This window comes from Enhydra lutris, unplaced genomic scaffold (genome assembly GCF_002288905.1).
Source record: "Enhydra lutris kenyoni isolate GAN:26980312 unplaced genomic scaffold, ASM228890v2 scaffoldscaffold28, whole genome shotgun sequence".
In the NCBI taxonomy this organism is placed as follows: domain Eukaryota; kingdom Metazoa; phylum Chordata; class Mammalia; order Carnivora; family Mustelidae; genus Enhydra; species Enhydra lutris.
The window spans coordinates 24470269-24483916 of NW_019154112.1; the positions used below are offsets into that span (position 1 = coordinate 24470269).

General features: G+C 56.1%; 2 protein-coding genes across 2 annotated transcripts in view; one reads left to right on the forward strand and one right to left on the reverse strand.

Moving 5' to 3' along the window:
* LOC111152347 (translocation associated membrane protein 2) overlaps window positions 1–11236 on the forward strand; it is an 83524-nt gene extending 72288 nt beyond the window's left edge. The window contains exons 6-11 of the mRNA XM_022510854.1: window positions 97–181; window positions 724–794; window positions 3356–3460; window positions 3746–3889; window positions 4791–4954; window positions 5898–11236. Coding sequence (XP_022366562.1) covers window positions 97–181; window positions 724–794; window positions 3356–3460; window positions 3746–3889; window positions 4791–4954; window positions 5898–5971 — 643 coding nt within the window. The 3' untranslated portion in view covers window positions 5972–11236. The remainder of the gene's footprint in view (window positions 1–96; window positions 182–723; window positions 795–3355; window positions 3461–3745; window positions 3890–4790; window positions 4955–5897) is intronic.
* A 1538-nt stretch (window positions 11237–12774) lies between these two features.
* The window catches only part of LOC111152360 (EF-hand domain containing 1), a 63226-nt gene continuing 62352 nt past the window's right edge, over window positions 12775–13648 (reverse strand). The window contains exon 13 of the mRNA XM_022510873.1: window positions 12775–12844. The gene's annotated coding sequence lies outside the window, so the exon portion shown is untranslated. The remainder of the gene's footprint in view (window positions 12845–13648) is intronic.

Genomic DNA, 13648 nt, shown 5'->3' on the forward strand with positions numbered 1-13648 from the left:
ATGCCTCTGGCTCCTGGACCAGCTCCTCCCACAGTCCTGCCCTCCCTCCTCCCTCTGTGCTTGGCCCTTCCGGGTGACGCGTTCCCTTGTCTCCAGCTTCCAGGTGAAGTTCTTCTACCTGTGTCAGCTGGCTTACTGGCTGCACGCACTTCCGGAGCTGTACTTCCAGAAGGTACGGAAGGTGAGTACTCCCCATCTGGGAAGCCCCATGTCCTCCACACCCCAGCTTCCCAGTGGGTAAGCTGCCGCACCTTCCTCTAGAAGCCCAGAGCTGGGGGGTAAGGGGGCAGGGCTGTGTTGGCGGGTTGAAGAGGATGCTGAGCCAGCGAAGTCTCCATCAGGCTCTATCTGAGAGCAGGCCTCCAGCGGGTCTCCTGCCTCCCACGCTAGACATGTGGCTTTGGGGGAGGTCTGCCTCTTGTCTTCCGGATGGTGGATCAGAGGTTATTGCCTCTCTCGGTCTTTTTTTTTTTTAATAGCCTCCCTCTGAATTACTTCCAAAAGCCCTGTTTCCCCAGTCCCTGTCTCTTCTTTCTCAACCCAGTCCCGCCTCATGGACTGGAAGCTGGTGCCTAGCAGCGTGGGGCACGGGCCTCTGGCGTGATCTGGGACCGGCTGGAGCAGAGCACCCGGGGCCACCATCGTCCCTCTGCACCTCCCCTCCGTTCCTGCATTTTCCGTTAGGGAGGGAGCATGCTTACTGCTGGTTTCTCTTGTTTGCAGGAGGAAATCCCCCGCCAGCTCCAGTACATTTGTCTGTACCTGGTCCACATAGCCGGAGCATACCTCTTAAAGTGAGTGAGACCCCAGGGCTGGTCACATTGCCATGCCCTTTTACTTCCGAGCAGCTCTCCACACAGGCATTCAGTGAGAAGGCCTTTAGAAGGCCAGAAGAAAACCTTCTGTTTGCCAGGCACCGTGCCAGACCTGGGAACACGAAGGGGGTGATCGCTTTATCTTGAGTGGTTCATGCTTAGCCCAGCGGGAGATACCGTTGTAGACACAGGTCAGGAAAGCTCAGTGTGACCAGCGTGGGGCTATGGTACATGGCCTCTGCCGTGGGAACCCAGAAAAATGACTGACTCCTCCCGACCCAGAGCAGCAGAGGCTTCAAGGGATGTTGGCACTTGAACCATGGCTTTGAAGTCGGAGGAGCTGCCATAGCGTTTGGCCTTGAGCGTCTCTTACAAAAAGAATCCTGTCAAGAGTAGGATGTGTCACTGCTAACTTGGAATTTTCTTGAGCTTTATCTGTGCAGCATAGGAGAACACCCTGTACTTTCTCTGGACTGACATTTTGAGGGTTCGCGATGGATAACTTTTTGCTAGGCTCCCCGGAGGCCCCTGCGCCCCTCATCTCCCAGGCCCTCTCGGCTGGCATCCTACGAGAGTGACTGCCCAGGGGGTGGTGGAGTCAGGAGGAAGGCAGCTCTTGGCTGTGGTCTCTTATCTCTGATGGCTGATACGGCATCAACCCCTGGCTGGGTCTTTGGGGAGCAAAGGCTGTACGGGGGGTGGGGAATCAGCTCTGCCCTTGTGTGGCAGAGACCCGGGTGAGAATGTGCGGGGAGGACCAGGTAGAGAGTGTCCTGCTGTGGGGTCCCTGTTGTACCATCGAGGTTCATCCCAAAGACGGAAGATGCTCTAGGGTCTGTATTTCTCACACCTGGCATGTCCCAGAGAAGGAGACGGACATGTATCTGACCCCATTCGGGCAGGGTTCTGTGATTCTTGTTTTGGAATCAGAATAGAACCAAGAGGGCAGGGAGCAGCAGATCCTCCAAAATGAGGCCCATTCCATTCCCCAGTGATGCTGGCACAGCCGCCTCTCTGCCCACGTGAGGACCATAATTTTCCTTCTCCATCCTTGTTCTGGTTCTCAGGAGTGTGGGGGAAAGGAGAGACCCTTGACTACAGGATTGCCTCAGAAAGACACACCGTTGAAATGGCGACTGCTGCAGGGCCTTGTTTTGGTGAAGAGCTTGACTTTTAGAGGCCTTCACTCACTCAGCACATACCTGAGCTCCTCCCTCAGGCCAGGCTGCCTGAGAAGCTGCTGTCACATCTGGGTGAGGGCAGACCAAGGCCCTGCTCTCCTGAGGTGTCCACTCTAGCAGGTGGCGATATCAGCTCAGGGTATGATCTCAGGGTCATAAGATTGAGCCCCGCACACTGGACTCTGTGCTCAGTGTGGAGCCTGTTTGGGATTCTCTCTTCCTCTGCCCCTACTCCATTCCTCTCGAAAAAGGAAGGAAGGAAAGAAAGAAGAAAGCAAACAGAGTTTCCTGTGTTGCTAAGTGTGATGAAAAGAATAATGAAGCTGGGCACTGAGAGAGAGCGACTTGTCTCCTGGCACCTTTGTTGTGGGGAGGGAAGGTGACTGAGGAGGTGACTCAGGTTGAGGCAGGAATGACAAGACTTGGGCACATGAAGATCTGGGGGGACAGCGGTGCAGGCAGAGAAACCACAGGCACAGAGGCCCTGAGATGGGAGTGGGCGGAAAGCCCACTGTGGCTGGAGTGCAGAAAATGAGATTTGAGATGAGGTCATGGGCAAGATCATGTTGGACTCTCCAGGTCATGTGAAGACATGGGCTGGTTTTCACGTCATTCCCCAAGCATCCTCAGGAACCCATGACCCTCCCCGTCCATCTGGCCCTGCCTTGGTCTCGTTGGGTGGAAGCGGCAGGATCCGTAGTTAGCACTGCTCTCCCATCATCTTGCGAGCTTTCCGAAGCCCGGCGTGTTCAGCACGATCTGCAGTTTCACTTTGCAGCCCCTCTGCATTTCTTTGAACTGCCGTTGACCCTTTGTAGCAAACTGCCTAAGAAGGTCTGTAGCGACCCTGTGCCTGGAATTGAGCAGAGGGGATGTCTGAGTGGGTGGTGCCAATGTTTTCAGAGGTTGGTTCAACTCACACGTACTTTTGTGTTATGTTGAGTTTTGCTTCTCCGTGTACCTCTTAGCCGCGAAGACTTGGATGACAAGACACCAGACGGTGGGAATCCCATGTATTTCTACCTGCAAAGCTCGGCCCCTTGTTCTGAGCACCTTTTGTGTGCTTGGCCCAGGCCAGGCGAAGCATGCATAGGGACAGGTGCTGTGAGAGCGGAAGCCAGGTTCACTGTGGGAGCGGGGAGGGGCACTGGACCCAGACAGGCCAGCTGGATGGCCGGGGGATTCAGTCTTCTCTTAAAGGCACGGGTGCAGAACTGAGTCCTCTAGGTGGAGGCCCCCCCCCCCACCCCCGCTGGCCAGGGAGAGGAGGTGTGGCGTGCGGAGCCTGGGGTGCGGGGCCCTGGCCTCGGCTCTCCATGGCACCCCGGGTGGACTGGGACGCTTGTCCTTTCCTCGCAGCCTGAGCCGCCTGGGCCTCATCTTGCTGCTGCTGCAGTATTGCACCGAGTTCATCTTCCACATGGCTCGACTCTTCTACTTCGCGGACGAGAACAACGAGAAGCTGTAGGTGGCGTGGGGCCGGCTGGCTGGTTTGGAGGGGCTGTGGGCAGGGGCCGCGTGTGAGGCCCGGCTGTGGGAGGCTCCTGCGTGCGGTGTGAACTGTCCCTTCCCTGCAGGTGGTGTCCGGAGGCTGGTGCTCGCAGCCTCTTGTTCTAGCTCTCTCCTCCCTCAGACACCCCACGGTTGCCCTTGCACGCTCTTCCCATGCGGGGTTGCTTCCGGAGAAGTGGGTGACAATTCCCTCATGGGCCCTAAAGGCTGACATCCCTTTTCTGCCTCCACGAGCAGGTTTAATGCCTGGGCTGCTGTATTTGGGGTCACCCGCCTCTTCATCCTCACACTCGCTGTGCTGGCCATTGGCTTTGGACTTGCTCGCATGGAAAACCAGGCCTTTGACCCAGAGAAAGGGAACTTCAACACCTTACTTTGCAGGTGAGTTGGGAAAAAGTCCAAGGAGGGAAATCAAGGCTCCCCAAGCCCTGCCAGGAGCCCCCTGAACTTGGCACAACTTTGGAAGGTTGGGGGCAACAGATCCCTGAGTCTCCCACACATTAATGTTTTGAGGGAGCTCTCTAGACAGCAGGCCTGAAAGGAGAAGAACCCCAGCCTTCTGCTTCCGGCAAGACCGTCTTCACAGCCAGCCTGGCCTGCTGGGACTGCAGTCAGGATCCCCAAGCAGGACTCCCCTCACCCTTGTCCAGGGCTTTGTGGGGGCACAGGACTCGCATCGTGCCCCCACGAAGGGGTTGTTAAACCGACGAAGGGGTTGTTAAAACCCCTCGGCTGGTTGTTAAAACCGCACTTGGACTCTGTACGGTGGTGTGCTTGGCAGGTTGGCCAGTGGCCTTCCATAGTGGCAGGAAGGCAGGGAGGAAGCCATTTTGCTTCCTCGTGACCGTAGGGCCCGGGAGGGGGTATGATTTGTCCGGTGTTGCTCAGCTTTCAAGTGGCATGCGAGATGAGAAGCCGGTCTCCTAGAATTATTTTGCTATATCCTAATTCAGTTTATTTGAGTTCTTTTACTACATCTGTGGAGCTGAAAGGAGTCCCATGCTGTGCCGTGGGTCAAAAAAGGCCATGGAGGCCATGTGACTAGGGAGCCGGACGAGTGTCTGTCACCTCCTCTTTCTCGGTCTCCCTCACCCCTGTCCCTCTGTCAGCACCCCTGCAGTGTGCTAGAGGGGAGGCCAGCGCGGACACACGCTCTCCCGGGGGCTGGCGCTGAGGGTGCCCCTGGGGGGCTGCGGGGCTCCTGACCTACCGTGTCTCCCTGTCTGCACCCCCACCCCCGCCGGGGCCCGCACCCCTGAGCCGGCCCTCACTCCCCCCACAGGCTGTGCGTGCTGCTGCTGGTGTGCGCCGCCCAGGCCTGGCTCATGTGGCGGTTCATCCACTCCCAGCTGCGGCACTGGCGGGAGTACTGGAACGAGCAGAGTGCCAAGCGGAGAGGCCCAGCTGCCCCCAGACTGCCAGCCAGGCTCATCAAGAGGGAATCTGGTGAGTGCCAGGCCCCCCGGCTTGGAGCAGTGAAGTCTGTCTGGGATGCACAGGGAGGAGCCGGGGCCCTCAGGCTCTCCCCCGACCAGTCCCGCCACTCCTCCAGCCTCCCTGGGGCCCTGGCTCCTGGGCTCCTGGGCTCCTGCCGGGGCCTGACCGGCACGTGGCTGGGCAAGGGCCAGGGACGCGTTGTGGGTGAGGCTGGCCCTGATGAGGCAGGGAGCCCTCCTGGCCATGGTGGGGCGGGGCGGCAGCTGGGTGGGGAGCTCTGGCGGCAAGCGTGTCCTCGAAGTGGCTTCTGAACGCCAGCCAAGGTCTGCCGCGGGCTGCCAGTGCGGCCCTGTCCTCACCTGCCCTCTGGTTCCACATTGCACCATGTGCCTGCCTCCCAGGCTGCTGGCTCCTCTTCCATCTTCAGGAGTGACTCCGGGGACATGATGCTTGGTGAACAGCAGGGGTGGGACGCCCTCTTCTCTTGTGGCCCCAACCACATTCCAGTAACCATTTGCCCCGGGTCCCAGGCCATGGCCAGCCCTGCCCTTTCTGTCCAGCCTGGGGGCCTGTCTGCACCAGGCTCTGTTCTCTGACTCACCTGCCTCTCTCCAGGTGTGGCCTGCTAGGCAGGGGCCCCCGTGTGTTTGGAGCAGACACGTGCACGGCTGGGTGTGCTGAGTCCGGCCGGGCTGGGAGGGGATGTGGGGCAGGAGGCTGCAGCTGCATGGACTCGGAGCAGGCACCGGGAGGGGTTTTCGACAACAATAAAAAGATGGCAGAGTTTTTTCTGCCAGAGGAGCATTGGGCCTCTGAGTAATGTCTTTCCCTGCAGCCTCTGCTGCCTTCTCCCCATTACCCCTCCCTGGGAGGGCATCCCCCCAGCCCATGTGCGCTGCGCCAGTCCCACAGAAACACCATGTTTGTCTCTCTGTCTCCCTTCACGTCCTAGGTTACCATGAAAACGGAGTAGTGAAGGCAGAGAATGGCACCTCCCCACGGACTAAGAAACTCAAGTCTCCTTGAGGCCAAAGTGCTGGAACAGGGATCCTCTCATGGGGGCCCAGCAGGGAGGTGGGGAGTCCTGCCCCCACCACTGCCTTCCCCCTTCTGCTTTTGATGCTGCCTCCCCAGCAGCGGGAACCTGTCTCCAAACGGGGCTTTTCCTCTTTTTTATTTCTTGGCTTTCTCTTCTTACTCTTCCATAAACCATTCTCAATAAAACCAAAACTCTTCTTCTTTCTCTCCCTCAAGCCACCTCATGTCCTCACCTCTGTGCTGTGTTGGGTTTTCTAGAAGCCCAGGCTCTCACGGTTCTCTCTTGGCTTGCCTCCTCTTTCTCTTCCTTCATGGCTGCTTTCTTTGACTTTTCACCATATTGTGCAATTTTTCTGTGTCTGATTTTTACAACGAGAGGGAGCTCAAATTGCAGTTGCGGCCATCCGACACCCAGCATCAGTGTCCAGGACCTGTCAGAGTCAGAAGCCTGGTGCCCAGGAGTCTCCGCCCAGAGCTACTAACAGGCCCGGGGTTGGGGGGGGGCGTATTCGGACAAGGAGAGGAGAGACCAGCCTTCTTGGATCATCATCTCCAGGTGCTGATTAACTGAGATGTATGATTCCAGTTCTGCATGTACCACCTGGAGGCCCGGCCGCACCCCTGCTACTTGGAAATGCAAAGGCATTTGGCTGTGGACATGGCGACCCGGCCCAGAAAGGTGGTGGTAACTGTGTGGCCGGTCCTGGACACAGGCCAGCCGGCCCTCGCTCTGCCAGGGAGGTGCTGAAGGAGGACAAGTCTCCCCACGCGCTGGAGCAAGAACAAAGCGCTTCTGGAAGGGTAAAGGTGGCAGAGATGCTGGCGTGCTCATCCTTGGCCTGCCTTCGGCTGCAGCCCCAGCTGCTTCTTCAACTGTTCACCAGCATTCAAAACCCAGCCCAACCCGGTTACCAGAGTGGCCTGGCAGATGCCAGTCCCGAAGCCCAGAGCCAGGCGGCCAGGGGAAGGGCTGACCTCGCTGCCTGACTTCGTCTCTCCCACTGCAGGAACACCAAGCCCCGCATTGGCCCCTGGTGCCACGAGGAGGCTTGCCTAGCCGGTTACCCTCTGGCTCATCTGTGGAGTGTCTGTGGGCTGGTCACTGTCATCCTGTGATGTTTGAGCGCACCTGCAACATTTTAGACTGTATGAAAGTGGGACTGACTCTGAATGATCTGCAGGGTAGATGAGCAGACATCTGTGCCAATGGGAGGCACTTTTCTCCCTCCCTTCTTCCTTCCCTCTGCTCCACCTAAAGACAAGGCCTCCAAGTCCATATAGGGCCTGGGGAGGACTTCCAGAAGGGGTTAGGCCTAGTCCTGGTTAAGAACTCTTGAATTCTGTGCTGAGGTGCAGGGAGGAGGTTTTGATGGGCATAGAAATGTGTCGTTTGAGGTGCCGGTCCTCTTTCTGACCTCACAGTGGAAGCCTGACCTTGGGTTACTACCCTGAAGGGGCGGGGGGCTCTCCATCAGGGCAGCTCCCCTTCTCCATGGGAAGAAGATACATTTAATTTTCCAGTGACTAGGGAATTTGTACCCGAACATGGCTGTAGAGCCTCCTCTCTCTGTCCAGACTAAGGCTGTAGAAATGGGAAGAATTGCCCTTGGCCTCTGATCACCCTTAGGAAGCGGGACAGCCTTTTTGGAGATCTGTATCTCTCCCATTCTTCTCTGACACTTCTCTGGACTGCAGAGCAGAACAGTGCTAGGAGGGTGGCTCGGTATCACCCCAGCAAACCTGAGCCAGGACCCCTCAGTCATTTGGCCAAATACCCCTGCCCCAGCTGCGGTTTTGTTCACAATCCCCACCTTTCCTGGTGAGGGAAGGGCGTCCACCCAGCAGCTCCAAAGCTGTCCCATGAGGCTCCCCGCCCATCCTGGTTCTCTCCTGGCCATGTCCCGGGCCACATGCTGCTCCCTGCAAGGGGCCGCTTCCTCAGGTGTGCCCTGGTGAAAACTCAGCAGCTTCGCTGTGTGCCGCCAGCTCGGAGTGGGCAAGCAGCTCGAGGCCTGCCGTCAGCCTCCCTTCTCACGGCTGTAGGTCTGAGTGTCTGTTGCCGCAGGCTGCATGGCTCAGTGTTCCCTGAGTGCCCTGCAAGCTTCTGGCGCTGGGGTGGGTGTGATTCAGAGGTGGTACTGCCAGCCCAGGGGGGGGGGCAACGTAGGCTCTGTTGCTTGAAGGATAGGGTGTGTGCAGGGATGAAGGTTAATAGAAGGATTGTTTTTTCTGCCGTGTCAACACCCAAAACCATGAGTAAGGCTAGCGTGTCCCCAGCCAGGCCTCAGGAACGATTGCGGGGTGGGGAGGAGAATAATTGTAGGGATCTCTGTCACCCCCCTGGCATCCCAGCCATGTTTATCTCCACGCGGAGCCCCGGCTTTGGCAGGCTGGCTCAAAGCAGGATGCCAGGGGCCAAAATAACCTCACTTCGTCCTGTGAGCTTGTTGTGCTGCCTTGTCCTGATGTGGCCACTTTGCTGTCGTCTTCAGTCTTAAATGCTCTCTCCAGTTCCCAAAGTGTCAAGCTGTCTGTGAGGGCCCTGCCTCCCAGCTCCGAGTGTGAGAGCCGGCTCAGCAGGAGCTGGGGACAGATGCTCATCTACCTCAGCAGCAGCCACTGCTCTCTAAATGTCCCTGACTGCCACTGGTGCAGGGCAGGGGAGGGAGGGCGAGCAGGTGGCCATGGTGGGGCAGAGTGGCTGCGGTGGCGGGGAGGACCTGGGGCTGCTGAGGTCCAGTGGTGGGAGAGTTATTTTTACCATCAGGCTCTGATAGCTGCACTATTAATAAGTTACATGTGTCCTTTTTAAAGGTAGGGGAAGGTTCAAGAGCAAAGGGGGAGCAGGGAGAACCAGGAGGGGAGCTGCTGCTCCCCTTTCTATTCCGTTCCCACCGTGTGTGTGTGTGTGTCTGGGTTACCAGACCTACATTGTTGCCCAGAACCTTTCGTGCTTCTGTCCCAAGGCAGCACTTACATTTCAGAAACCAAACTAGACTTCGTGCTCTGGCCCCCTTTGCAGCCGTGGCTCTTGACTGGAATCCTCAGACCCTAGAAACCCCTGAAGCCTGGCTTCGGTGTTCTTCTAGCAAAGCCTGCATCTGGGTTTTCCTTTACGGACCTTCTTCCTCCACACCCTTTCACTTTCTTTCTGAATGGTGAAGGAGAGATAAAGGCAGAGCATATACCCCTCCCGAGATTCCACAAGAGAAAATTCTATTCCCTGGATGCCTTTTTAAATTTGCAGTGGCTTGCCAGGCCCCATGCAGCTTGGGAACTTCCTTCACAGGTTTCAGCCTTCCTAGTCTGTTTTTCCTCTCCTGCTGAGGACTGTGGAGACCCAAGTGAACAGACTTCGTTCCCGAATGTCGTTGCCGCTCTCTGTTCTCTGATGGAGGCAGGACAGCAGAGTGGTCTTTCCTCCTGCTGCCTCCCCTTCCCACGGCCCTGCTCCTCAGAAGGCACTCTGGGCACGACCTGGGAACTGGGTCATTGTCAGATCGTGTGAAACTTCAGTGGAACCCCTCTCCGGCCCCGGCTAACCCTCTCGCTTTACTCTGCTCCCCCCGGGGACAGTTTAATGGCTGCCCCTCATCCTCTGCGTCCCCTGTGGCCCCCTCTCTCTTGTTCTGGAGGTCTCAGAAAAGCATTGGGATGTCTGTGTTCCGTGCTGACCCTGTGCTCGGCGACCCCTGAGTGCGCTTGTCCCAAGCGGACACCCCTTCTCTTTGTATAAGAAGTGCCTTACTTGCCTTGTGGCCTTCCAGCCTCCGCACGTGCTGTGTGGCCAGGCCTCTGGGGCGGGCTGTCATGTGCAGTCGAGGACACTGGACCCTGGTACATTCCATGTGAAAAGGGCACAGATTGTGAAAGTTTGGCTTCATTCGTCTCTGTTCCCTCCCACCCCCCCACCATGCTGTTGGGGTCTGTGGTATATTCTAGGTTTTGTTTCCGGTTTCTCCCTTGTGTCGGCTTTCTAGCCCACAGGGGTGGCTGCAGAAGTCTTGAGGACCCAGCCGCAGGCACCTGCGCCTTCTACCTGTGGAGGGAAGCCCAGGGACCTCCAGGGGCACAAGGCCCCCCACGGCAGACCCTGCCCTGCTAGTCCTACCCGCCCCCCTCACCTCCAATTAAAAAGAGAAGTAGCCTGGCTATAACCTCTTCCAGTCTATTCTGCCTCCCATTCATCCCACAGTTGATCTGATCAAGGTGTTTACTTTTACTTTCCAGTGGCAAGTGTGTGCTCACAGACCCCAGGCTGACAGGGGGTCTGCTTTGGCTGTTGCAGAGTTTCTTTGCGCTCCTAACTCAGTGTTAGCCATGTTAGCAGCCGCAGCTGCCTGCCTGCCCTCTCCTTGCTCCTCCGGGTTGTGCAATAACTCTCCCAGCCGGTGGTCTTTCCACAGGCCCTGCTGTCCCTAAGCGCCCTGCAGCTGGGAAGGGAAGGGACCCGCGGGAGGGTGGTCGTCCTCCACTACAGAAGAAACGTGTGCGCTCCTCTCCCTTTATTGCTGCCATCCTCTTCATCCTGGGTGGGTTTCCCTGGCACGCTCCTAGAGCATTGTAGCATCACCTTAGAAGTCCATAGATTTTTTTTTTTAAAAATCTGTTGAAAAGGAAAAAATAAAAACCATCCTCATGATGGGGCATTAAAGAAGTCAGCATCTGGGAATAAGATCTCTTGGGACACCGGAGATGTCCCTGTCACTGTCTAAGAGCTTTCCAGAGCTGCTTGTTCGTGTGCAGAGGAAGGAGGCGGTTCTGAGCAGCAGCCACGCGTGGCCTGGCCACTGACAGGAGCCAGCGGGGACGGTAAGCTCCACATGTCCTTGGGTGCGGCCTCGAGTGTTCGGTGAAGAGACCCTGCACCTCACTCTTCAGTTCTCTTGTTCAGTAAACACCTGAAGGGCGAGCTGCGGCTGCCGGTGCCGTGAGCAACTCCTAATGCAAATGTGGACAAGTTGTCTTCTGGTTTGTCTACTTTAGCCTGTTCATGTTACGGACCAAATTTCAACAAGGAACTCAAGGAAAATTTGTACCTGCCGTATTTATGCTTTCATGTAAAAGGTTTTTTTGGGGGGGCGGGCGGGAGTGGGGAGTCTTTTTACTTTCAGTGAACTTTTTTCAAAAGCCTTTTCCACGGTTTCTGTCTGGTTTTAAAACAAATTACAGTTTTGTATGGATTTTTTTAATGTACATTTTGAAACAAATGATCAACAAATATTTTTGAAATAACTGAATAAAAGACATAGAATTATCAGTCTAATTGTCTCTGGTCACATTCCTTATATTTTTAATCTGGATGCTTATATTTTCATTTGAAAAATAATTTTATGTCCCATTTTAGTCTCATCTACAAAATTTTTCGCTCTATTAGTCCTTCCTTGTATAGCTTTTTTAAGCTGTATTTGTTCCTTTTGGTCCTAGGAAGGAGGGAATTGGAATGAAGGATGGAGAAAGTTCTCTTGAGTGTTGGGTCGTTCTAGGCATTTTTTTTTTTTAAGATTTCTATTTATTTGACAGAGATCATTCGTAGGCAGAGAGGCAGGCAGAGAGAGAGAGGGAAGCAGTCTCCCCGCTGAGCAGAGAGCCCGATGCGGGGCTCGATCCTAGGACCCTGGGATCATGACCTGAGCCGAAGGCAGAGGCTTTAACCCACTGAGCCACCCAGGTGCCAACATTCTAGGTATTTTTTGAGTCTGTAACCATAAAGTAGAAAAGGGGAAAGAAGTTTTCTTGACACGGGGTCTGCTGACAAGCTCCAGGAGGAAGCACTGCGAGCTTGCTGCGTGATGAAGTCACGGGCTGAGGTGTGCGTGTGAACTCTTGGTGCTGAAAGTATTCATCCCAACTGTGGGCCGTGGGGATTGCTGGGGTCTGTTCTGTGACCTGGTCTTGATGGCAGCAGTCTCTGTTTTCCAGAATGTTCTTCAGAGAGTGCAGGGGAGGAGCGCAGCTACAGGAGGCAGTTAGCCATGGACCCCCTCAGGGCATGAGGCTTGCATAGGAAGTGTTCACCTGAGGTGAAGCTGAGGGACCCATGGAGGGCAAGCTCTGCTGCAGACCTGGGTCCAGTCCAGAGGACACTAGTTAACCTTTCTGGGCTTGTTGGCTCATCTGTGTTCTACAGTTTTGGGGGTTGTGTGCTTGCTGATTGTTTTTGAAGGGAGTGGTGGTGGTGAGACTTAGGGACGGTCAGTGCTGAGTTCATGGTACAGGTAAAGCACTGGGGTTTTTTTTGTTTTCTGTACTGAGCATGTGTACTGTGGCTCTTCAGTGCCAGCAGGATATTAAAGAGTCACTCACCGAAGTGGCCCTTGATTCCATGGAGACATTTAGAGAGGTCTTGTCCACCTGTTGGTCCCAAATGCCCTCAAAGCTTATAGGTATGGGTTTGATACCCCCTGATGAGCTGGTATTTTCCAGGGCCCTGGGTGGTATAGACAGTAGTGGCTAACTCAGAGCCCGTCTTCACCCACAGGGCAGATTTTCCTAGCCCCGAATCCATAAGCCATCCCAAGCCATCCTGTCGCCATCATTCAGTTAGAGTGGACAGCCACAGCTCTCAGTGGCCTCTGTGGCAGACACGAGGAGTGAGGCGACTTGTCTCCCCTCCCGGGTGGCCGCTACACTGCTTGCCGCAGGCTGACGCTCTGCTCTTCTGTCACCTCCGCCAGGATCCCACTACAGGCAGGGGGCGACTAGCCTCCATGACCTCAGGTGGCTGCGGTGCCATTTGGAATCCAGGAGAATGATGCTTGTGTGGCTCTACCTTCAGCTTTCTTATCTAAGCTGAGCAGGGAGGTGGGGACCCCAGAAGTGACCTGCTGGCTCTGGTCTTCTGGGGAGTGGCTTCTGGACCTGGTGATGGAGCTTCCCCGCTCGGGTAAACGTGGGGAGGAAAGGAGCCGGAGCTGAAGGCCTGTAGGTGAGCGGGGCGGGCTGTCCTCGGCCCAGCTCGAGGCCCCAGATGTTCACAGGTGCACACGTACAGAGGACCAAGAGAAGAACTGTCCCAACGAGGCGAGAAGGGTGAAGAGCACTGGGACCTCAAAAGGTGAGTAAGAGAACATTTTCCTAATGTCTCCCTTTCAGCTAAGGACTGAAGTCAGCAAGTACCTCCGTCCGCTGCAGTTGGTGCAGATCCAGGAAAGACTGAGGATGCAAAGTTTTGCGAACTTCCCTCTCCCAGGGGTTGTAGAGAAGTCCCTGGAGTGCGAAAGGTCCACAAGCTAAGTGTGGGAGATGCCCCGAGTCCCCTGGAGCTCAGAGCAGGAGAGTTAGCACCGCATTCTAACCTCCTGAGAGCCTCCAGCAAAGGGACCAGCTGTAACTACACAGCCCAGAGAGCAGTCTAGTGGACACACTGGCAAGAGTGGAGGCCCTGGGAGGGGAAGCCCAAGGGGAACCCCCCCCATGCAGAGGGCCTCTGGAGAGGAGGAGGAGGAACATGGAGGGAATGTGCTGTTAGAACCAGGCATGCTGGAGATGGGGAGATGGAGACATCTGAGGGTGCACAGCAACCTTTCTTGGGGGGGGGGTCCTACGATCACACAAAAACTGCCCTGGGGGCGGGGGGGAGAGCCAGTCTTTCAGTGCACAGGACACACAGAAGGCCCTGACCCAGATGGGGACTTCACAAGCCACAGAAATAAAACTTTGCCC